The 25403-nt window shown below is 41.3% G+C and overlaps 2 protein-coding genes across 3 annotated transcripts in view; both read left to right on the forward strand.

The window, feature by feature from the left end:
- LOC133543059 (mucin-22-like) overlaps nucleotides 1-5168 on the forward strand; it is an 83407-nt gene extending 78239 nt beyond the window's left edge. Inside the window, exon 15 of one of the 2 annotated variants that reach the window (XM_061887446.1) lies at nucleotides 1263-5168. In XM_061887446.1, coding sequence (XP_061743430.1) covers nucleotides 1263-1348 — 86 coding nt within the window. In that variant the 3' untranslated portion in view covers nucleotides 1349-5168. The remainder of the gene's footprint in view (nucleotides 1-1262) is intronic. The other variant, XM_061887447.1, reaches the window with a different exon arrangement.
- Nucleotides 5169-16552: 11384 nt separating this feature from the next.
- LOC133543151 (paired amphipathic helix protein Sin3a-like) overlaps nucleotides 16553-25403 on the forward strand; it is a 49480-nt gene continuing 40629 nt past the window's right edge. Inside the window, exon 1 of the mRNA XM_061887638.1 lies at nucleotides 16553-16777. The gene's annotated coding sequence lies outside the window, so the exon portion shown is untranslated. The remainder of the gene's footprint in view (nucleotides 16778-25403) is intronic.

Consider the following 25403-nt stretch of genomic DNA (forward strand, 5'->3'; position numbering starts at 1 on the left):
ATTAACCCCCAACACCCCCCCCCCTTTTTTTTTTACTTCTCATGCAAGTTTTGTAGCAATTCAACTTTGACCACAGCCTCAGTCGCTCCATAGATAGGTGCTTTCCATCATTTTCAGCAGACTGCATTACAAAATGATAACCCCCACCCCCCTTTTTTTTTACCTCTCATGCGAGTTTTGTGGCAATTCAACACCCTTTTTTTTTTTTACTTCTCATGCAAGTTTTGTAGCAATTCAACTTTGACCACAGCCTCAGTCGCTCCATAGATAGGTGCTTTCCATCATTTTCAGCAGACTGCATTACAAAATGATAACCCCCACCCCCCTTTTTTTTTACCTCTCATGCGAGTTTTGTGGCAATTCAACTTTGACCGAAGCGTCAGTTGCTCCATAGAGAGGTGCTTTCCATCATTTTCAGCAGACTGCATTGCAAAATGATTAACCCCCAACACCCCCCCTTTTTTTTTTTAACTTCTCATGCAAGTTTTGTAGCAACTCAACTTTGACCACAGCCTCAGTCGCTCCATAGATAAGTGCTTTCCATCATTTTCAGCAGACTGCATTACAAAATGATAACCCCCGCCCCCTTTTTTTTTTACCTCTCATGCGAGTTTTGTGGCAATTCAACTTTGACCGAAGCGTCAGTTGCTCCATAGAGAGGTGCTTTCCATCATTTTCAGCATACTGCATTGCAGAATGATTAACCCCCATCACCTCCCCTCCCCCCTTTTTTTTAACTTCTCATGCAAGCTTTGTGGCAATTCAACTTTGACCACAGCCTCAGTCGCTCCATAGATAGGTGCTTTCCATCATTTTCAGCAGACTGCATTGCAAAATGATTAACACCCCCCGCCCACCCCTTTTTTTTTTCTTTTCATGCGAGATCCACCCAGGAATGGGGCCATTTGAATCCCTTACCTACTATATCTGGTATCGGCAGTGTCGCTATTTCAGTATCGATCTGCACAGCACTAATAGGCGGTACATGCTTATAATATCTTTTTTAATGCATTGAAATAGATTAGAAATAAAATAGGTCTTAAAACGGAACCCTGAGGAACCCCAGAATTTAGCTATGTTATTTGAAAGTCCCTGTCAGGACAGGTAATGCAGGACATATTTTTTTAACGTAAAAGTGATTTTTTTTTTTTATAGAAATTGTCCCTAATTTTGCATTTAAAGTTGACCAGGGTTGTGTGTGTGTTTTTTTAAGTGTTTTGAAAAGAGCCTGCTTTCTAAAACCAACATTTCCTCTCCTCCAGCAGCTCCAAAGAAGACATCTTCCATGGCGTTGGCGCTGATCCTCACCACCACCGGCATATTTCTTCAGCACATTTATATTCGCTAAAGAATCTGACCGACCAGGACAGTTTTATTCATCCTATGCTCTCTAATAACACTTAAGTATTTCTTGTTGCTATCGAATGAAGGCAAATATGCCTGAAACATACCAGTGGAGGATTTGTATTGTATTTAAAGCAGGAGTCTCAAACTCAATTTGCCTGGGGGCCACTGGATGCAGACACTGAGTGAGGCTGGGCCGCAAGGAAAGATTTCTTTAAAAAAAAACAACATGCACGTTTTAATGAATTCACCTTCTTTGAACGGCTTTCCCACCCTAGAAACCTACAAGCCAACCCTCCCTTTTTTTTCCAGGAGACTCCCGAAATTAAGTGCATATCCCAGGGTATGCGTTGTCCAAATATTTGTCCTGATTTTCACCCAGTCAACAATACCATAAGAGTGCCTTACCGCCTTCTACATGTCATCGCTTTGAACTTAACATCCTATTAACAGAGCGCCGCCTAGTTGTAGACTCTAAGAGACTTTGGTGGACACACGAGAGTGACTACAAGACATACTCGATCAACAGCCATACAGGTCACACAGAGGGTGGCCGTAAAACAAGTTTATCACTGTTAAAAATATCTGCCACACTGTGAACACACACCAAACAAGAATGACAAACACATTTTGGGAGAACATCCGCACTGTACCACAACATAAACACAACAGAAGAAATACCCAGAACACCTTGCAGCTCTAACTCTCCACCTCGACTGACGCAGGGGGGGGGGGGGGGAGCAGAGTTTGGAGGCGGGGTTTGGTGGTAGCGGGGTGTATATTGTAGCCCGGAAGAGTCGGGGCTGCATGGGATTCTGGGTATTTGTTCTGTTGTGTTTATGTATAAACATGCACCTGGGGATAGGTTGATTGGCAACACTAAATTGGCCTTAGTGTGTGAATGTGAGTGTGAACGTTGTCTGTCTATCTGTGTTGGCCCTGCGATGAGGTGGCGACTTGTCCAGGGTGTACACCGCCTTCCGCCCGATTGTAGCTGAGGTAGGCGCCAGCGCCCCCCGCGACCCTGAAAGGGAATAAGCGGTACAAAATGGATGGATGGATGGATGGATGAATGGATGGATGGATGGGTGTTTATGTTGTGTTACAGTGCGGATGTTCTCCCAAAATTAGTTTGTCATTCTTGTTTTGTGTGGGTTCACAGTGTGGCGCATATTTGTAACAGTGATAAACTTGTTTATACAGCCACCGTCAGTGTCTCCCAAAATTAGTTTGTCGTTCTTGTTTGGTGTGGGTTCACAGTGTGGCACATATTTGTAACAATGATAAACTTGTTTATACAGCCACCGTCAGTGTGACCTCTAAGTATGCCTTCACTGACGCGTGTTTGCAGAAACCTTACAGAACATGTGGTTGAGATTGTATGCTGTATGTTTGATGAAAAGGTGGATGCTATGACTTCAGAAATGTCTGGAATGGTACGCTTTTAGTACAAGTTGTAGAGGGCGTCAAAGGCAGTGTCAACACGGCACCCATTGAACATTGTTATTTGGGTGAAAACTGACAGATGTTCGCGGGAATGATTACCCTTGAATGATTGCCTTGAAATTCCGGAGTCTCCCGGAAAATTGGGGAGGGTTGGTAATTATAGCAAACATGACAAATATGTCGCTGCCATGCGCCATTCATATAAAACTCTCGGGCCACAGTTATACTAAATTTACATATCAAGGTGCGGGCCGCAAAATAACGTCTCACGGGCCGCAGTTGGCCCGCGGGCCGCGAGTTTGAGACCCCTGATTTAAAGTAAATACGCATGCATGGGCATCTCAACAAATGAAAATACCTTTGAAAAGTGCAATAATCTACACCAGTGGTTCTCAAACCATTCAGCTCGCCAAGTACCAACATAAGGACCAACAATAGAATAAAGTAGCATAGTAGGCCTAAATATTCATTAAAAAAAAACAAGGCAACGATATTATTCAACATGTATATTTAATATATTTGGCCACTTTAACACTACACAGTTTGAACAGTACTACTGTATGAGAATCGCTTATCTATAATATTTCAGGAATATTTTGTTAAATCATATTGGTGATTTTTTTCAGATTTTACTTCCTGAGGCCTTTAATTAGTCTTACTTAAACTCCTGAAATAAATAAACCTCTGCCATGAATGGATTTACGTGGAACCCGACTTAAACAAGTTGAAAAACTAATTTGGGTGTTACCATTTAGTGGTCAATTGTACGGAATATGTACTGAACTGTGCAATCTACTAATAAAAGTTTCAATCAATCAATCCAACAATATTCTAATTTATTGACATACACCTGTATCGGACTAGATGGCGCTATACCAGGGGTCACCAACCTTTTTGAAACCAAGAGCTATTTCTTGGGTACTGATTAATGAGAAGGGCTACCAGTTTGATACACACTTAAATACATTGCCAGAAATAGCCAATTTGCTCAATTTACCTTTAATAAATAAATGTATGTGTATAAAAAAAAAGGGTATTTCTGTCTGTCATTCTGTCTTTCATTTTTTTTTCTTTTACCAAAGGTTTTTTATAGAGAATAAATGATGAAAAAAACACTTAATTGAACGGTTTAAAAGAGAAGAAAACACGGAAAAAAAGAAAATTAAATTTTGAAACATAGTTTATCTTCAGTTTCGACTCTTTAAAATTCTAAATTCAACCCCGAAAAATGAAGAGAAAAACTAGCTAATTCGAATATTTTTGAAAAATTACAAAAAAAAATTATAAAACATCATTAGTAATTTTTCCTGATTAAGATTAATTTTTAGAATTTTGATGACATGTTTTAAATAGGTTAAAATCCAATCTGCACTTTGTTAGAATATATAACAAATTGGACCAAGCTAAATTTCTAACAAAGACAAATCATTATTTCTTCTAGATTTTCCAAAACAAAAGTTTTAAAAGAAATTCAAAAGACTTCAAAATAAGATTTAAATTTGATACTACAGATTTTCTAGATTTGCCAGAATATTTTTATTTTATTTTAATCATAATTAGTTTGAAGAAATATTTCACAAATATTCTTCGTCGAAAAAACCGAAGCTAAAATGAAGAATTAAATTAAAATGTATTTATTATTCTTTACTATAAAAAAAAAAATACTTGAACATTGATTTCAATTGTAAAGAAAGAAGAGGAAGGAATTCAAAATGTAAAAAGTTAAATGTGTTTAAAAATCCCAAAATCATTTTTAAGGTTGTATTTTTTCTCTAAAATTGTCTTTCTGAAAGTTATTAGAAGCAAAGTAAAAAAATAAATGAATTCATTTAAACAAGTGAAGACCAAGTTTTTAAAATATTTTGGGGGATTTTCTATTTGAGTTTTGTCTCTCTTAGAATCAAAAATGTCGAGCAAAGCGAGACCAGCTTGCTAGTAAATAAATACAATTTTAAAAATAAAGGCAGATCACTGGTAAGTGCTGCTATTTGAGCTATTTTTAGAACAGGCCAGCGGGCGACTCATCTGGTCCTTACGGGCACCGCGTTGGTGACCCCTGTGCTATACTGTATAACGCTTGTCTAGGCTTATACAGTACGGAGCCTACACAAGGACACTTGAGGATTAGTAGTGGAGTGGGTATGCAGAAATCACATTCAATGATAATTTTACATAATATTTGGGAGATTTGTTTGATATTTTTTGTCATGCCTGTTGTCCTCGTGACGTATTCATGTCTGCATTATCTCCATTTTGCAGTTAAACTGAGAAGGTGTATTTAAAATAAGTTGTGGTATTTAGTTTCCCGGTTGTGTTTGCGCTATAATAATGCATCATCACTGTAACATGGATATAAATAAACCACTTTTGCAACCACAGTTTGATGTTCAATCATCTATTGAGAGCAGTTTTCCCCCCCCAGGTAAACAAGTGTAACATGTGGATGGGAAGCAAAGTATGTTGCCAAGTTCATTATATAATTATTCAAGTTTTGCAGGGGTTTGAATCTAATATTACACCTGTGTGGAGTTTGCATATTGATATGATATGATAACACACAAAATTAGGAGATATTTTATTATGATTTACTGGGATTCAATGATGATTAAAGCTGCAAACAGCGATGGACGGGACTGACTTTTGCTGGTGTTTCCTGCCTTTACCCATTTAACATATCTTTACCTGCACATTACCTACCATCCCTGCACCCTGGGGTCACACTGGTGCTTCTTTCTTTCCCCCATACACGCTGCTGCTTCCTGCCATCACCCAGACAACATATCTTTACCTGTACATTACCTACCTTCTCTGTATCCTGGAGTCAAACCGGTGCCTCCTTCTTTCACCCAGTCAACATATTTTTACCCGCACAGTACCTACCTTCTCTGCATTGTGTGGTCACGCTGGTGCTTCCTGCTTTTAAGCAGCTATCTTGAGACGAAAAACTCTTTGCGCAACTTTTTATCAGAAGGGTTCAATCTCTTTCCTGTGCGAGTTTGAAGCCGACACAACAAACGCGCTCAGAGGAGATAAAGGTGACGGGTTTTTAATAAACTTTTGTTTTGAAGGGGTAACTGCCGACTTCCTGTAGATTTTTGCTGAAGGATGTCAATAAATGAAATGTAGGTCTAAGTGAGACCTACATAGAGGTTTTTGTTTCATGTCTCTACGACATTCCTATCGGAAGTTACAAGCAGTTTTGTCTGTGTTTTCTTCCTATGAGCAGTTTTGTCTGTGTTTTATTCCGAGGGGGCGCTAGAGCGCAATTTTAAGTTTTGGTTTTTTTTTTTTATTTTATTAAATCGCAATGTTCGCCAGTTCTGATGTGTGTGTGTGTTCAGTTTTGGTGAGTTTTGAAGCATTTTAAGGGCTCAAAGAGGCAAAAATTACATTTTTAGGAAACTTTTGTTTTGAAGGGGTGTTTGCCAACTTCCTGTTAATTTTTGCTGAAAGATGTCATTTAATGAAATGTAGGTCTAAGTCAGACCTACATAGAGGTTTTTGTTTCGTGTCTCTACGACATTCATAACGGAAGTTACAAGCAGTTTTGTCTTCTTTTTCCAAGGGGCGCTAGAGCGCAATTTTGAGTTTTGGGTTTGTTTGTTGTTTTTTTTATCAGATGGCAAATGTGTGTGTCAAATTTGGTGAGTTTTGAAGCATGTTAAGGGGGTCAAATTACAGCTCAAAGAGGCGGCGGTATAATAATAATAAAACCTTAGAAATACAATAGGGTCCTCTGTCCCAAAGGGACATTCGGTGCCTAAATACAGCTCTCTATATAAACACCTCTCCGAATATTTGGCAGCATAAAGAGGCACACAAATTCTAACCAGGGGACGGCGTGGCGCTGTTAGGAGAATGGCTGTGCCAGCAACCTGAGGGTTCCTGGTTCAATCCCCACTTTCTACCAACCTCGTCACGTCCGTTGTGTCCTTGAGCAAGACCCTTCACTTTGTTCCTGATGGGTCAATGTTAGAGCCTTGCTTGGCAGCTCCTGCCATCAGTGTGTGAATGTGTGTGTGTGAATGTGGAAATAGTCTCAAAACGCTTTGAATACCTAGAAGGTAGAAAAGCACGATACAAGTATAACACATTTACCATCTACAAATGTCCACAACAATACCTTTTTATTGGGTCCCAACACAGAAGGATAAAATAACACAATTGCAACAATTTAAAAAATACATTAAATATATACAAGGTTTTTTACTACAAAAAAAACCATCAAATATCAAAGTGATCCCTGCATCCTTTGATTATTTTGAATATATTACAAAAATGATATCACTTGATCTATGGCAGGGGTCGGGAACCTTTTGGGCTGAGAGAGCCAAAAATCCAAATATTTTTAAAATGTATTTCCGTAAGAGCCATATAATATTTTTTTCAACACTGAACACAACTAAACGCGTGCATTTTTAAGTAAGACCAACATTTGTAGAGCATAACATGTCTCTTATTTTTTGTAATAACATTGTTATTCTGAAGCTAATTGTGGAGGGGGCGTGGCATGCGGGCCTGCGGCGAAGCGGGGTGTGCCAGGACCGTAGATGGCCCACCTGGGCCTTGTTATCTAATCACCTGTCGCTATGTTATACGTAGCAGCCAGGAAGAGGGACGGGGTTGGGGCTGGAGCCAGAGCGCGAGCGAGAAGGAAATAGAAAAAGACAATCGCTGGAAAGCAACTTAGAGTCTTATTTAAAAGTAAAACAATATTTAAACCCTGAAACAGGCTCTCATGTCGGTGCTTGGTGGTCTGAAGAACCCCCAGGATTGCAAGCCCCACATTAACCAATAATAAATAAATAACTTCTTACCATTATGTAACTTCTTCAACAGGTGCAGTAGAAAATGAATGGATGGATTAAAAATGAATGTTTTATATTTTGAATGCTATTTTTAACACTGTGATTACAAGTGGAATTATTCATTACTTATCGTGTTAAGCAAAGTCAGCTCAGATTTATCCGAAATCCAGATGCAGTCATCAAAAGACCCACATCTGGCTTGAGAGCCATAGGTTTCCTACCCCTGATCTATGGTAAGGGTATTCAGCTAAACTGTTTTGAGGTCCACATTTCCAGAAAGCTGAGGACCGGAGTCTTCTTTTGTACAAACCCCAAAACCATCCTAGTCACTGCCGTTGTGTCCTTGGGCAAGACACTTTACCCACCTGCTCCCAGTGCCACCCACACTGGTTTAAATATAACTTAGATATTGGGTTTCACTATGTAAAAGCGCTTTGGAGTCACTAGAGAAAAAGCGTTATATCAGAATCAGAAAAGTTTTTATTGTCATTTTTTGAGAACGTGTTCACAAACTAGGAATTTCACCTTACAACCGTGCAACATAAAAGACATAAAACACAGAATACAATTACATGAGCTGTAACCGAGCTACCAGATCTTGTTATTGTTCACTTATCTGATGGCCGAGGGGAAAAAAACTGTTCAGGTGGCTGGAGATGTGGGTCTGGATGGACCGTAGTCTCCTGCCTGAGGGGAGAGGGGAGAATATTTTTTGTCCAGGGTGAGAAGAGTCAGCTTTGATCCAAACCAACACGCCTTCTGCTCCTGGAGGAGAACAGGTCCAGGACTGTGGCGCAGAGGAACCACACGGTGATGGAGGAGGTGAGGATGGACTAGATCAGTGGTTCTCAACCTTTTTTCAGTGATGTGCCCCCTGTGAACATTTTTTTAATTCAAGTACCCCCTCACTAGAGCAAAGCATTTTTGGTTGAAAAAAGAGATAAAGAAGTAAAATACAGCACTATGTCATCAGTTTATGATTTAATAAACTGTATAACAGTGCAAAATATTGCCCAGTTGTAGTGGTCTTTCTTGAACTATTTGGAAAAAAAGATGTAAAAATAACTAAAAACTTGTTGAAAAATACACAAGTGATTCAATTATAAATAAAGATTTCTACACATAGAAGTAATCATCAACTTAAAGTGCCCTCTTTGGGGATTGTAACAAAGATCCATCTGGATTCATCAACTTCATTCTAAACATTTCTTCACAAAAAATAAATCTTTAACATCAATATTTATGGAACATATCCGCAAAAAATCTAGCTGTCAACACTGAATATTGCATTAATGCATTTCTTTTCTCAGTTTATGAACTTACGTTCATATTTTGTTGAAGTTTTATTCAATAAATATATATACAAATGATTTTTGAATTGTTGCTATTTTTAGAATATTTTTAAAAAAAATCTCACGTACCCCTTGGCATACCTTCGAGTACCCCCAGGGGTACGCGTACCCCCATTTGAGAACCATTGCACTACATCAGGGGTCGGGAACCTTTTTGGCTGAGAGAGCCATAGAAGCCAAATATTTTAAAATGTATTTCCGTGAGGGCCATATCATATTTTTTAACACTGAATACAACTAAATGCGGTCAGCACGGTGGCAGAGGGGTTAGTGCATCTGCCTCACTATACTAAGGTCCGGAGTTCGATCCTGCGCTCGGGATCTTTCTGTGGAGTTTGCATGTTCTCCCCGTGAATGCGTGGGTTCCCTCCGGGTACTCCGGCTTCCTCCCACCTCCAAAGACATGCACCTGGGGATAGGTTGATTGGCAACACTAAATTGGCTCTAGTGTGTGAATGTGAGTGTGAATGTTGTCTGTCTATCTGTGTTGGCCCTGCGATGAGGCGGCAACTTGTCCAGTGTGTACGCCGCCTTCCGCCCAAATGCTGCTGAAATTGGCTCCAGCGACCCCAGAAAGGGACAAGCGGTAGAAAATGGATGGATGGATAGACAACTAAATGCGTGCATTTTTTAAGTAAGACCAACATGTTTAGAGTATAATAAGTCTCTAATTATTTTTAACAACATTGTTATTTCTTGAACAGGTGCGGTAGAAAAGAGATGGATGGATTAAAACAGTGGTCCCCAACCTTTTTGTATCCGCGGACCGGTCAACGCTTAATAATTTGTCCCGCGGCCCGGCGGGGGGGCGGGGGAGGGGGTTCTTTTTTTCTTCTTCTTTTTTCTTCTTTGTCATGAAAAAGGGAGGTTTTTGTGGTTGGTGCACTACTTGTAAGTGTATATTGGGTTTTTTATGTTGATTTAATTAAAAAAAAAAAAAAACATTTTTTATTTTATTTTATTTTTTATTTTTAATAAAAAAATCTTCTGCGGCCCGGTACCAATCGGGCCCGGTGGTTGGGGACCACTGGATTAAAATGCATGAGAATGTTTTGTATTTTGAACGTTATTTTTAACATCGTGATTACCAGCGGAATTATTCATTACTTATCGTGTTAAGCAATGTCAGCTAAGATTTATGTGAGAGCCAGATGCAGTCATCAAAAGAGCCACATCTGGCTCTAGAGCCATAGGTTCCCTACCCCTGCAATAGATGATTGCTGAGTAGAACTGCACCAGCATCTCTTTCAGTTTTATATAAATATAATTCACTTCACATGTGAGACAATTCTACTTCCATACATTTAACAGTTATTTTAGATCGTTTAAAACCGCACCCTCTTGTTAAAGGCCTACTGAAACCCACTACTACCCACCACGCAGTCTGATAGTTCATACATCAAAAATAAAATATTAACATTGCAACACATGCCAATACGGCCTTTTTAGTTTACTAAATTACAATTTGAAATTTCCCATAAGTTTCTTGTTGAAAACGTCGCGTAATGATGACGCGTACGCGTGACGTCACAGACTGTAAGGAAATATTAGCGCTGCACCACAAGCGGCTAAAAGTCGTCTCTTTTCATCGCATAATTACACAGTATTTTGGACATCTGTGTTGCTGAATATTTTGTAATTTGTTCATTTAATAATGGAGACTATAAAGAACAATGCCGTTGCTGGAAAGCGGTGGATTGCAGCTGCCTTTAGCACCGAGACACAGTCGGTGTTTCTTTGTTTGTTGTGAAGCTTTAACACAGAGCGGTCAAGCGAACATGTTTTCTCAACGTCAACCAGCATGTTTTTGGATGGGGAAATTGTGATAAATATCTTACTAGAGAAATCATTGGCTTATTCATCGTTCTGCAGCAGCTGATTAAAAGGCAGCTGTGAGCTTGGCTCCTCGGCTTCTCTCTGAGACACTGCGTGTTCACCGCAGCCATCCGACCTTGAGGTATGTCTTAACAATCTTTAAAGGCCTACTGAAATGAGATTTTCTTATTTAAACGGGGATAGCAAGTCCATTCTATGTGTCATACTTGATCATTTTTAGGGCTTCACGGTGGAAGAGGGGTTAGTGCGTCTGCCTCACAATACGAAGTTCCTGCAGTCCTGGGTTCAAATCCAGGCTCAGGATCTTGCATGTTCTCCCCGTGAATGCGTGGGTTCCCTCCGGGTACTCCGGCTTCCTCCCACTTCCAAAGACATGCACCTGGGGATAGGTTGATTGGCAACACTAAATTGGCCCTAGTGTGTGAATGTGAGTGTGAATGTTGTCTGTCTATCTATGTTGGCCCTGTGATGAGTAGGCGACTTGTCCAGGGTGTACCCTGCCTTCCGCCCGATTGTAGCTGAGATAGGCGCCAGCGCCCCCCGCAACCCTGAAAGGGAATAAGCGGTAGAAAATGGATGGATGGATGGATGGATACTTGATCATTTCGCGATATTGCCATATTTTTGCTAAAAGGATTTAGTAGAGAAAATCGACGATAAAGTTCGCCACTTTTGGTACTTCCTGAAAAAGCCTCGCCTTTATGGGAAGTCGCAGACGATGACGTCACATGTTGATGGCTCCTCATATATTCACATTGATTTTAATGGGAGTCTCCAACAAAAACAGTTATTCGGACCGCGAAAACGACAATTTCCCCATTAATTTGAGCGAGGATGAAAGATTTGTGTTTGAGGATATTTATAGCGAAGGACTAGAAAAAAAAAAAAAAAACGCGATAGCATTGGTATGTATTCCAATAGTTTTAAACACATTTACTAGGATAATCTGGGAAATCCCTTATCTTTCTATTGTGTTGCGAGTGTTTTAGTGAGTTTAATAGTACTTGATAGTCGGAGGGGTGTGTCCACGCGCAGTGTCACTGGGGAGTCGACGGCAGCTGTATGGGCGGCACAAGCTCAGCTTTTATCCAGTAAGAACTGACTTTTTAACCACAATTTTCTCACCAAAACCTGCTGGTTGACATTTGGTCTGGATTCATGTTCGCTTGACCGCGCTCTGATCCATAGTAAATTTTCACCTCCGAGAATTTTAAACAAGGAATCACCGTGTATTTGTGTGTCTAAAGGCTAAAGCTTCCTAACTCCATCTTTCTACTGTGACTTCTCCAATATTAATTGAACAAATTGCAAAAGATTCAGCAACACAGATGTCCAGAATACTGTGTAATTATGCCGTTAAAGCAGACGACTTTTACACTCCCTAAAACCCTGTGACGTCACGCGTACACGTCATCATTACACTACGTTTTCAAGACGAAACTCCGGGGAAATTTAAAATTGTAATTTAGTAAACTAAAAAAGCCGTATTGGCATGTGTTGCAATGTTAATATTTCATCATTGATACGTAAACTATCAGACTGCGTGGTCGTTAGTAGTGGGTTTCAGTAGGCTTTTAAATCTCAACAATACACTATTAAAACAATAAGCAGATAAGAGATCTTCCAGAATTATCCTAGTAAATGTGTCTAATTACGTCTGAAACGCTCACACTTCCGCCGCCCGGAGCCGTCGCTTTTTTTTTCTTTTTTTTCTAGTCCTTCACTATCCATCCATCCATCATCTTCCACTTATCCGAGGTCGGGTCGCGGGGGCAGCAGCCTAAGCAAGGAAGCCCAGACTTCCCTATCTCCAGCCACTTCGTCTAGCTCTTCCCGGGGGATCCCGAGGCGTTCCCAGGCCAGCCGGGAGACATAGTCTTCCCAACGTGTCCTGGGTCTTCCCCGTGGCCTCCTACCAGCTGGACGTGCCCTAAACACATCCCTAGGGAGGCGTTCGGGTGGCATCCTGACCAGATGCCCGAACCACCTCATCTGGCTCCTCTCCATGTGGAGGAGCAGAGGCTTTACTTTGAGTTCCTCCCGGATGGCAGAGCTTCTCACCCTATCTCTAAGGGAGAGCCCCGCCACCCGGCAGAGGAAACTCATTTCGGCCGCTTGTACCCGTGATCTTATCCTTTCGGTCATGACCCAAAGCTCATGACCATAGGTGAGGATGGGAACGTAGATAGACCGGTAAATTGAGAGCTTTGCCTTCCGGCTCAGCTCCTTCTTCACCACAACGGATCGGTACAACGTCCGCATTACTGAAGACGCCGCACCGATCCGCCTGTCGATCTCACGATCCACTCTTCCCCCACTCGTGAACAAGACTCCTAGGTACTTGAACTCCTCCACTTGGGGCAGGGTCTCCTCCCCAACCCGGAGATAGCACTCCACCCTTTTCCGGGCGAGAACCAAGGACTCGGACTTGGAGTCCATGGTTCTCGCATAGTCCTTCACTATGAATGTCCTAATTCAGAAATCTTTCATCCTCGCTCAAATTAATGGGGAAATTGTCGCTTTCTCTGTCCGAATTGCTCTTACTGCTGGAGGCTCCCATTCAAAACAATGTGAATATGTGTGGAGCCCTGCAACTCGTGACGTCACGTGCACATACTTCCGGTGTGACGCCAAATTTGTGCCCAGCAAAATAAGTGCCCAGGTTGGGTGTGCGCATGCACGCACCTGCGCAGTCCAGTTCGCAGTGACAAACCAACGTGTGTGTAGCGAGAGAGAGAGAGAGACCATCCTAGTAGTGATTTAGCAAGACTCTGAAGATTTGTTTGTTTGTTTGTGTGGACTGACAACCGTCATGGAAGAGGACGACTGTGTCAGCAGCAGTGGTATGATACGGTTATTCTTTTAGCTAACAATATCAGCAAATCCAAGTTTAACTAATGAGTATACCTTGTATGCACTAAAACTGAGGCCACAGGGCCAATTATTTGGCAAGCCGTCCCATACACACTGTATACAATAGGGTGGGCATATATTTCGCACTTAAGGCGCTAAATGTATGCCCCGACACGATTGGGCACTTATTTTGCAGCGAGCACTTATTTTGCTTGACACCGGTAAAGGCAGGGCTTTTCTATTAGCGACCAAAAGTTGCGAACTTTATCGTCGATGTTCTCTACTAAATCCTTTCAGCAAAAATATGGCAATATCGCGGAATGATCAAGTATGACACATAGAATGGACCTGCTATCCCCGTTTAAATGGTCTAGCTCCAGCCTATCTTGCCGATTGTATTGTACCATATTTCCCGGCAAGAAATTTGCGTTCAAAGGATTCAGGTTTATTAGTAATCCCCAAAGGCCAAAAAAAGTCTGCGGGCTGTAGAGCGTTTTCCGTTCAGGCTCCAGTACTCTGGAATGCCCTCCCAGTAACAGTTCAAGATGCCACCTCAGTAGAAGCATTTAAGTCTCACCTTAAAACTCATTTGTATACTCTAGCCTTTAAATAGACCCCCTTTTCGACCAGTTGATCTGCCGTTTCTTTTCTTTTTCTCCTACGTCCAACTCTCCCTTGTAGAGGGGGTCCGGTCCGATGGCCATGGATGAAGTACTGGCTGTCCAGAGTCGGGAGCCAGGATGGACCGCTCGTCCAGAGTCGGGACCCAGGATGGACCGCTCGCCTGTGTATCGGTTGGGGACATCTCTGCGCTGCTGATCCGCGTACGCTTGGGATGGTTTCCTGCTGGCTCCACTTTGGACGGGACTCTCGCTACTATATTGGATCCACTTTGGACTGGACTTTCACGGTTATGTTAGATCCACTATGGATTGGACTTTCACAGTATCATGTTAGACCTGCTCGAAATCCATTGCTTTTGGTTTCTCATAGTTCTCATTGTCACCGTCACCGACATCCCACTGGGGTGAGTTTTTCGTTGCCCTTATGTGCATACTTGCCAACCTTGAGACCTCTGATTTCGGGAGGTGGGGGGGGGGGTTGTGGTTGGGCCGGAGGCGTGGTTAAGAGGGGAGGACTATATTTACATCTATAATTCACCAACTCGAGTATTTCATATATATACATATATATATATATATATATATATATACATATACATATATGAAATACTTGACTTTCAGTGAATTCTAGCTATATATATTTATTTTATTTTATGTACAAATAAAATAAATTGTTGAATTTCAGACGGCACCTATCAAATACACAGTAATAAAAACACAATTGTTCTACTAACTTTACTGTGCTTGCTGGTTACTAAAAAAACAACAACACTTACCTTTCACTATTTGAGTAACCTTTGTTCTGCCATTTGCGTACTGGCTAGAGTCACTTGGCGTCAGGTGCGCAGGTCCACGTAAATCGTTGGCCAATCAAAAAGCAACCCCATAACGCTATGGCAAACATTTACCAGTAGATGGCAACAGACAACAAAGAATCACACTATTACAGACGGCGTCGCCATGGCTGTAACTTCCTCGTTCTTCTGCTTCGTCTCCTTGTGTGTGCAGTTTATTAAAATCCGTAGATTTTGTAACGTGATTGGACAGGCAAGCTGTTTATATAACAGGAAAGCGGATGTGAAAACAGGCTGTCCCCACTCAGGTCCGCATGGAGTAGGAGGGGGCGTGGCCTCCAGCTCCGCTGAATTTAAGGAGATTTTCGGAAGAAAATTTCTTCCGGGAGATTTTCGGCAGAGGCGCTGAATTTCGGGCGTCTCCCGGAAAGTCCGGGAGGGTTGGCAAGTATGCCGTAAATGGGCTCTACCGAGGATGTTGTTGTGGTTTGAGCAGCCCTTTGAGACATTTGTGATTTAGGGCTATATAAATAAACATTGATTGATTGATAATTCACTTCACATGTGAGACAATTCTACTTCCATACATTTAACAGTTATTTTGCACCCTCATGTTTAAACAGGGGCTTCACGGTGGAAGACGGGTTAGTGCGTCTGCCTCACAACACGAAGCTCCTGCAGTCCTGGGTTCAAATCCAGGCTCGGGATCTTTCTGTGTGGAGTTTGCATGTTCTCCCCGTGAATGTGTGGGTTCCCTCCGGGTACTCCGACTTCCTCCCACTTCCAAAGACATGCACCTGGGGATAGGTTGATTGGCAACACTAAAATTGGCCCTAGTGTGTGAATGTGAGTGTGAATGTTGTCTGTCTATCTGTGTTGGCCCTGCGATGAGGTGGCGACTTGTCCAGGGTGTACCCCGCCTTCCGCCCGATTGTAGCTGAGATAGGCGCCAGCGCCCCCCGCAACCCCGAAAGGGAATAAGCGGTAGAAAATGGATGGATGGAAGTTTAAACAGGGGCTTCACGGTGGAAGAGGGGTTAGTGCGTCTGCCTCACAACACGAAGCTCCTGCAGTCCTGGGTTCAAATCCAGGCTCGGGATCTTTCTGTGTGGAGTTTGCATGTTCTCCCCGTGAATGTGTGGGTTCCCTCCGGGTACTCCGGCTTCCTCCCACCTCCAAAGACATGCACCTGGGGATAGGTTGATTGGCAACACTAAAATTTGCCCTAATGTGTGAATGTGAGTGTGAAAGTTGTCTGTCTATCTGTGTTGGCTCTGCGATGAGGTGGTGACTTGTCCAGGGTGTACCCCGCCTTCTGCCCGATTGTAGCTGAGATAGGCGCCAGCGCCCCCCACGGCCCCAAAAGGGAATAAGCGGTAGAAAATGGATGGATGGATGTTTAAACAGGCCGGGTGCACACAAACCAACCAAAGCTACCGCTGCTCTATTTGTTTTCATCCTCCCCAAACTGACCAATGAGAGCGCAGCATGGGCGGAGACTTCCTCCATGACAGACACGCCCCTATGTTCAACGAACACGGCTCCATACATACCCTGTTGTTAGCGGCGCCGACCATTTTTCTTTTCTTTTTTATGTGTAGGGGAGCTTTTCTGACGGACAACCGGACCAAAATCTGACATTCCTGCCTACCGTCGCCTTCAGGACCTGGTAGACGTCCGCGCATCTTTGTCACGTTGTCGCTGGAGGCAGCCTCTGCGAGGTAAGCTAAGCTAAGCTAGCCGAGCACCGCCTGCTTAGGTGGGGGTGCTTGTTTGCTTTTTGTGCTCCGGCCAGCTCACGTCCAGCGGCGACATAACCTTGTCCAGCAACCTGCAAATATCCGCCATAATCCGCCCCGGTGTGGATTTAAGCCTCCCCGGTTGTCCGGAAGGTGAAGGTTACGCGGCGGAGACATTTCGAGCCAGGCTAACAAGACAGGCGGTCTTTCACACTCATTTTAGCTGTCAGGCTAATAACCCTTCCAGATGAAATTGACCAGGAACCCAACATGGCTTCAAAGAAGTTCATAGTGCGGGCTAAAAGAAGAAAACAAAAAAAGTTTAGCGAGACTAAATGTGGAGTTTCTTTATGGGGACAACTTTATGTTTCAGCGTGGAATTAACCCTCGACATTACGCGGAAGCTAGCGTTAGCTTGTGCGTGGCTAGCAGCAGTCTTCCATTCCAGCTGGTAAATAAAATAGTTTCTCGTGTTAAAATGTATTTAACATACACTCATGCTTATAATCACGTTTCATCGAACATATATTAACGTCGGGAACCTTTTTGGCTGAGAGAGTCATGAAAGACAGCTATTTTAACATTTATTTCCATCCATCTTCCTCCGCTTATCCGAGGTCGGGTCGCGGGGGCAGCAGCCTAAGCAGGGAAGCCCGTACTTCCCTCTCCCCAGCCACTTCGTCTAGCTCAGGGGTGTCCAAAGTGCGGCCTGGGGGCCATTTGCAGCCCGCAGGTAATTTTTTAACGGCCCCACGGCACAGTCTAAAAATACGATTGAAAAAATGTTAGAACGTAAAAAGTGATATAAAGGAGCAAACGGGTGAAATGTAACAAGAACATGTTGCAATGTTTACTCTAATACAGTGGTTCTCAAATGGGGGTACGCGTACCCCTTGGGGGTACTTGAAGGTATGCCAAGGGGTACGTGAGATTTTTTTTAAATATTCTAAAAATAGCATTAATTCAAAAATAATTTATGAATATAATTATTAAATAATACTTCAACAAAATATGAACGTAAGTTCATAAACTGTGAAAAGAAATGCAACAATGCAATATTCAGTGTTGACAGCTAGATGTTTTGTGGATATGTTCCATAAATATTGATGTTAAAGATTTCTTTTTTGTGAAGAAATGTTTAGAATGAAGTTGATGAATCCAGATGGATCTCTATTACAATCCCCAAAGAGGGCACTTTAAGTTGATGATTACTTCTATGTGTAGAAATCTTTATTTATAATTGAATCACTTGTGTATTTTTCAACAAGTTTTTAGTTATTTGTATATCTTTTTTTCAAATAGTTCAAGAAAGACCACTACAAATGAGCAATATTTTGCAGTGTTATACAATTTAATAAATCAGAAACTGATGACAGAGTCCATCCATCCATTTTCTACCGCTTATTCCCTATTGGGGTCGCAGGGGGCCTATCTCAGCTACATTCGGGTGGAAGGCGGGGTACACCCTGGACAAGTCGCCACCTCATCGCAGGGCCTGATGACATAGTGCTGTATTTTACTTCATCTCTTTTTTTCAACCAAAAAATGCTTTTCTCTGATTAGAAGGTACTTGAATTAAAAAAATGTTCACAGGGGGTACATCACTGAAAAAAGGTTGAGAACCACTGCACTAATACACTTGTTGGAGGTACCGAACCCCACCAGTTTCATAAGCGCATTCACCAAACCCTCCCTTTTTTTTTCAAATTCAAGACAAAGTTATATGTTTTTGGTAACACTTTACTAAGGGGAACATATTCGAAGTAACAACGACTTAATTTAGACTGTTTTGGACACTTGGGGAACATATTCTATAGTGGTTCTCAAACTTTTTTCAGTGATGTTCCCCCTGTAAAAAAATGTTTTAATTCAAGTACCCCCTTATCAGAGCAAAGCATTTTTGGTTGAAAAAAAGAGATAAAGAAGTAAAATACAGAACTATGTCATCAGTTTCTGATTTATTAAATTGTATAACAGTGCAAAATATTGCTCATTTGTAGTGGTCTTTCTTGAACTATTTCAGTGGTTCAAAACACACCCGACTCACCGTGTAAATAAAAACTTCTCCTTATCGGCGTATTACGGATACGGCAACAGCAGAAGTCAGACTGATTTGCAGGTGTGTCATTTGTTGTGAGTTTCGGTTTTGTTGTCTGAACAAGGTGATGTTCATGCACGGTTCAATTTGTGTACCTGTAAAAATCTTTCATATGGGGAACATCACCATTATTAGTTGCTTATTAACATGCAAATTAGTACATATTGGCTCTTAACCAGTCATTATTAAGTTCTTATTAATGCCTTATTCAGCATGGGCTTATTATAACCCGAACCATAACCCTAATCAAATAACTTTAAATTAAGTCTTTGTTCCTTAGAACAGTGGTTCTCAAATGGGGGTACGTGTACCCCTGGGGGTACTTGAAGGTATGCCAAGGAGTACGTGGGATTTTAAAAAAAATATTCTAAGAATAGCAACATTTCAAAAATCCTTTATAAATATATGTATTGAATAATACTTCAACAAGATATGAATGTAAGTTCATAAACTGTTGACAGCTAGATTTTTTGTGGACATGTTCCATAAATATTGATGTTAAATATTTCTTTTTTTGTGAAGAAATGTTTAGAATGAAGTTGATGAATCCAGATGGATCTCTATTACAATCCCCAAAGAGGGCACTTTAAGTTGATGATTACTTCTATGTGTAGAAATCTTTATTTGTAATTGAATCATTTCTTTATTTTTCAACATGTTTTAGTTATTTTTATATTATTTTTTTCCAAATAGTTCAAGAAAGACCACTACAAATGAGAAATATTTTGCAGTGTTATACAATTTAATAAATCAGAAACTGACATAGTGATGTATTTTACTTATTTATCTCTTTTTTTCAACCAAAAATGCTTGGCTCTGATTAGGGGGTACTTGAATTTAAAAAAATGTTCACAGGGGGTATGCCACTGAAAAAAAGTTGAGAACCACTGTTGTCCACCTTGAGATCGGTAGGTTGTGAGTTCAAACCCCAGCCGAGTCATACCAAAGACTATAAAAAAAAGGGACCCATTGCCTCCCTGCTTAGCACTCAGCATCAAGAGTTGGAATTGGGGGTTAAATCACCATAAATGATTCCCGGGCGCGGCACCGCTTCTGCCCACTGCTCCCCTCACTTCCCAGGGGGTGATCAAGGGGATGGGTCAAATGCAGAGGACAAATTTCACCACAACCTAGTGTGTGTGTGACAATCATTGGTACTTTGATTTAACTTAACTTTAACTCTCCTCAGCCACTTCGTCTAGCTCTTCCCGGGGGATCCCAAGGCGTTCCCAGGCCAGCCGGGAGACATAGTCTTCCCAACGTGTCCTGGGTCTTCCCCGTGGCCTCCCACCGGTTGGACGTGCCCTGAACACCTCCCCCGGGAGGCGTTCGGGTGGCATCCTGACCAGATGCCCGAACCAACTCATCTGGCTCCTCTCGATGTGAAGGAGCAGTGGCTTTACTTTGAGTTCCTCCCGTATGACAGAGCTTCTCACCCTATCTCTAAGGGAGAGCCCCGCCACCCAGCGCAGGAAATTCATTTCGGCCACTTGTACCCGTGATGTTATCCTTTCGGTCATTGACCGGTAAATTGAGAGCTTTGCCTTCCGGCTCAGCTCCTTCTCCACCACAACGGATCGGTACAACGTCCGCATTTCTGAAGACGCCGCACCAATCCGCTTGTCGATCTCACGATCCACTCTTCCCCCACTCGTGAACAAGACTTGAACTCCTCCACTTGTATTTCCGTGGGAGCCATATAATATTGTTTAACACCGAATATAACTAAACGTGTGCATTTTTAAGTAACACCAACATTTTTAAAGTATGATAAGTATCTTATTATTTTTAATTACATTGTTATTCTGAAGCTAACCACTCATAAATAAAATACTCCTTACCATTAATGCGACTTCTTGAACAGGTGCGGTAGGAAACGGATGGCTAGATTAAAATGCACGAGAATGTGTTACATTTTGAACGTTATTTTTAACGCTGTGATTATCAGTGGAATTATTAATTGTTTATCATGTTAAGCAATGTCAGCAAAGTTGTATCTGAGCCAGATGCAGTCATCAAAAGAGCCACATCTGGCCCGAAAACCATAGGTTTCCTACCCCTGCCCTAGGGTAAACTGGGTAACACATGGCACGCTGACAAAGCTTAACCTATTGTTACTATAACAATGTACAAGGTTAATGTGGTCATATTCTCTTTCTTCCCCTCCATTTATCTGCTGTCTTTTGTATTTCAAGTTATCACCACACATATGTATTGTATTACTGTTTTTTTATGGTAAAATTCAAGCCACGAAGCTGCCAGTGTTTACCGTGAAAACTATGGTTGTTGTTCCTAGTGGTTGGAGTGACCGTCTTGAGATCGGTAGGTTGTGAGTTCAAAACCCCAGCCAAGTCATACCAAAGAATATAACAATGGGACTTATTACCTCCCTGTTTGGCACTCAGCATCAGTGGTTGGAATTTACAGGTTAAAAAAAGCAAAATGATTCCCGAGCATGGCCACCGCTGCTGCTCACTGCTCCCCTCTCCTTCCAGGGGGTGAACAAGGGGATGGGTCAAACGCAGAGGTTAATTTCACCACACCTAGTGTGTGTGTGACAATCATTGTTACTTTAATTATTGTTATTATTCATTATCACTAGGGCTATTTCTATTGGTATTTGTAATGTTCCATTTGTAGTGTAATAATGTTCATTGTCATTTATGTATTATTATTTATTTCACTAACTGCTTCTTTGCTATCGCTTTTACTATCATATTTGTACATATTCTATTTGCTGATGTTGTTCTGTCGTTGTTATTGTTGTTTGCTGTTGTTGTCGTCCCTCTGTCTTATGTTGTCCCCACAATTCCCCCCGCTGTCTTCCTTTTTTCTCTTTCTATCCCCTCCTGCTCTGGCCCGGCTGCACCAAATAATAATATAAATATTAATATAAATCAATTTTAAAAAATCAAATACAAATAGGGCAACGAGAAGTATCCCACACTTCTCTTTTGTAAAGTAAATTTGTACAGCCGATATGGGCATCTACATTGCAGCTGTTACATATTGTGTAATATTGTACATGGTAAGTGTTATATATTGTAAATAATAGTGCTGCGAATATTTGGGTGTCCCACGATTCGATTCAATATCGATTCTTGCGGTCGCGATTCGATAATATATCAATTTTTTTCGATTCAACGCGATTCTCGATACAAAAACGATATTTTTCTGATTCAAAACGATTCTGTATTCATTCAATACATAGGATTTCAGCATGATCTACCCCAGTCTGCTGACATGCTAACAGAGTAGTAGATTTAAAAAAAAAAAACTTTTATAATTATAAAGGACAATGTTTTATCAACTGATTGCAATAATGTACATTTGTTTTAACTATTACATGAACCAAAAATAGGACTTATTTTATCTTTGTGAAAACATTGGACACAGTGTGTTGTCAAGCTTATGAGATGCGATGCAAGTGTAAGCCACTGTGACACTATTGTTCTTTTTTTTTTTTTTATAAATGTCTAATGATAATGTAAATTAGGGATTTTTAATCACTGCTATGCTGAAACTATAACTAATATTGATACTGTTGTTGATAATATTCATTCTTGTTTCACTACTTTTGGTTTGTTCTGTGTCGTGTTTGTGTCTCCTCTCAATTGCTCTGTTTATTGCAGTTCTGACTGTTGCTGGGTCAGGTTTGGTTTTGGAATTGGATTGCATTGTTATGGTATTGCTATGTAGTGGTTTGTTGGATTGATAAAAGAAAAATAGATTTTTTTAAAAATGAGAATCGATCCTGAATTGCACAAAGTATTCGAATCGATTTTTCCCCACACCCCTAGTTCAGTGGTTCTTAACCTTGTTGGAGGTACCAAACCCCACCAGTTTTATATGCGCATTCACCGAACCCTTCTTTACTGAACGACCCCTCAGTCACACCGGTTTAATAGCAAGCACTCTGGTTTTTTAGCAAGAAAATTAAAGGGAATATTGTTTGGGGGTATCCATAATACGCTGATAGGGAGAAGTTTTTATTTACACGATAAGTCGGATGTGGGGCTTCACGGTGGCAGAGGGGTTAGTGTTTCTGCCTCACAATACGAAGTTCCTGCAGTCCTGGGTTCAAATCCAGGCTCGGGAACTTTCTGTGTGGAGTTTGCATGTTCTCCCCGTGAATGCGTGGGTTCCCTCCGGGTACTCCGGCTTCCTCCCACTTCCAAAGACATGCACCTGGGGATAGGTTGATTGGCAACACTAAATTGGCCCTAGTGTGTGAATGTGAGTGTGAATGTTGTCTGTCTATCTGTGTTGGCCCTGTGATGAGGTGGCGACTTGTCCAGGGTGTACCCCGCCTTCCGCCCGATTGTAGCTGAGATAGGCGCCAGTGCCCCCCGCGACCCCAAAAGGGAATAAGCGGTAGAAAATGGATGGGATGGATGGATAAGTCGGATGTGTCTTTACCTTTTGGCGGAGGCTCCGCCGAACCCCTAGGGTTCGATCGAACCTAGGTTAAGAACCACTACCCTAGTATATAATATATAAAAATATAATAGTTCAGTAAATATCAAACACTGTATAAATAATATGTAAATATTAAATATATGTTATATTTATATTGCTGCCTACTACGGTACATTTTTACTCTACTTTATACTTGCATTAATTATCCTTTCCAACCTTTGTAACTGAGCTACTGTGTGGAACAATTTCCCTTTTGGATCATGAATGTTTGTCTTAGTCTACATCAACAATATGAATAGCCCGAGAAGCTGGACAGGACAAATGAAAGAAAAACAAAAAAACGTATCTTACATTTCTTTTTAAGTCAATGGTCATGTTTTGTTTTTTAAAGCACTGCCGGCCGGACGCTTTTAAATGTAACACTAGTTAGCAGCCGACACATTGGAATTGTCTTGACAGAGCCGATTACCCGACAAGGACACACCAATAATCGTGTTTTCGGTCGAGTGTTATTGTTACTCCCCTGAACAATGTTTGGAGGCTTTACTCGATGCTGAACGAGTGTCAACGTCAGCCATCGCGGTAGCCGCCGTCAGCTCGACGACAACGGAACGGTTGAAGTCGGGGTTTAGTCGTGAGGGGGGAGGGGAAGAGGCACGGCTACGGCGAACCAGCGACAGGGGGGAAAAAACACTATTTTTGTATCAATAAATAACAAAAATATTCTGTATGTCAAACACTAACAGCTGCGTTTTTTTAACCCGGATACGATCGCTGCTACTCGGCTCCGCCAGCGCGTTGTCCCGATCGGTGCCGAGCAGCGCGGAAAGAAGGCAGGCGGCACTCCGGTCCTCTCCGGAGTCACCCTTGCGAGCAAGAGCCAGTGACGTCATCGCAGGGAGCGTCGACAAATTACTTGTGCAAAAAACAAAACAAACTAGTTTTGATTTGTATTCTCCGATATTTATTAACATAACCCGTAATATTTTTTTATAGAAATATTTTGCTAATGTTGTCTTTTAACCTGTAATAATATTTTTTTATAGAAATATTTAGCTCAATGTTGCCTTTGTCAGAAATGTAATACTTTGATGTTGTCATAGCAACGCTGTGACCAAATCTGTCCCTAATACTGTATTGTGTTTAAGCTTGTACTGAATGAGGTACACCATTCTATTAATGCCTCAATATGACACTGTGTTTTTGTTCTTCTATATGCCTGTATTACTTAATGGACATTGCCTAAAACCAGTGCTTCTCAATTATTTCCTCTCCCCAGGAAGAAGAAAACATTTTGCACCCCAGCCCCCACTCTCCACTGAGACTAGAAATAGTATTTTGTCTATTAAAATTTGTATAAGTACACCGCTGCATAACATTGTATTCTTATTAGCATTAAAGTAAACCAAAAAGTTTATAAATAAATCAAGATCAACTGATAACCACTTTACTAACATTCTTATTCATTAGTTTTTAACAGAAAAGATACATTTGTCTGAAATTAAGAAAAATGTAATTCCTATTCAAACTATACAATTTCTTGGACTAACCATTAGATAATGAAAAATAAAATCAAATAAACTCCAATAATAATACATTCAATTTGATTCGCAACATTAACTCAGGAGCCATATATATAAAACATTTCACCTACAAACAAAAATGAATGCATCAATTGGGGCAGTTTTTTTTATTTCTATGAATCATTATCAGAAAGTAAGGATTAATGGCTACAATAAGCATGGTTTGCAGTGCACAGCTTTTTGAAGCATGATACTGATAAACCATTTTTCCCTGGGGTCATACACGGCTTAGGTGGCCCCGCCACCATGAGGGGCAAAGTGTGGACCAGAGTATTTTTTGCCTGCAGCTCAGTTTTTTATTGATCCTCAGCATCCATTTATCCATTTTCAATACCGCTTCTTCCTCATTAGGGTTGTTTGTAAGCTGGAGACAATCCCAGCTGACTTTGGGTGACAAGCACAGACCGGTGCACCCTAGACCAAGGGTCTCCAACGTTTTGCCTTCTAAAATCTACTTTTTACAAAATATAAATGGCACAGAACGTCTCACTACCAACTCGGGCTGGGG

This window comes from Nerophis ophidion, linkage group LG25 (assembly GCF_033978795.1).
Source record: "Nerophis ophidion isolate RoL-2023_Sa linkage group LG25, RoL_Noph_v1.0, whole genome shotgun sequence".
Classification (NCBI taxonomy): Eukaryota; Metazoa; Chordata; class Actinopteri; order Syngnathiformes; family Syngnathidae; genus Nerophis; species Nerophis ophidion.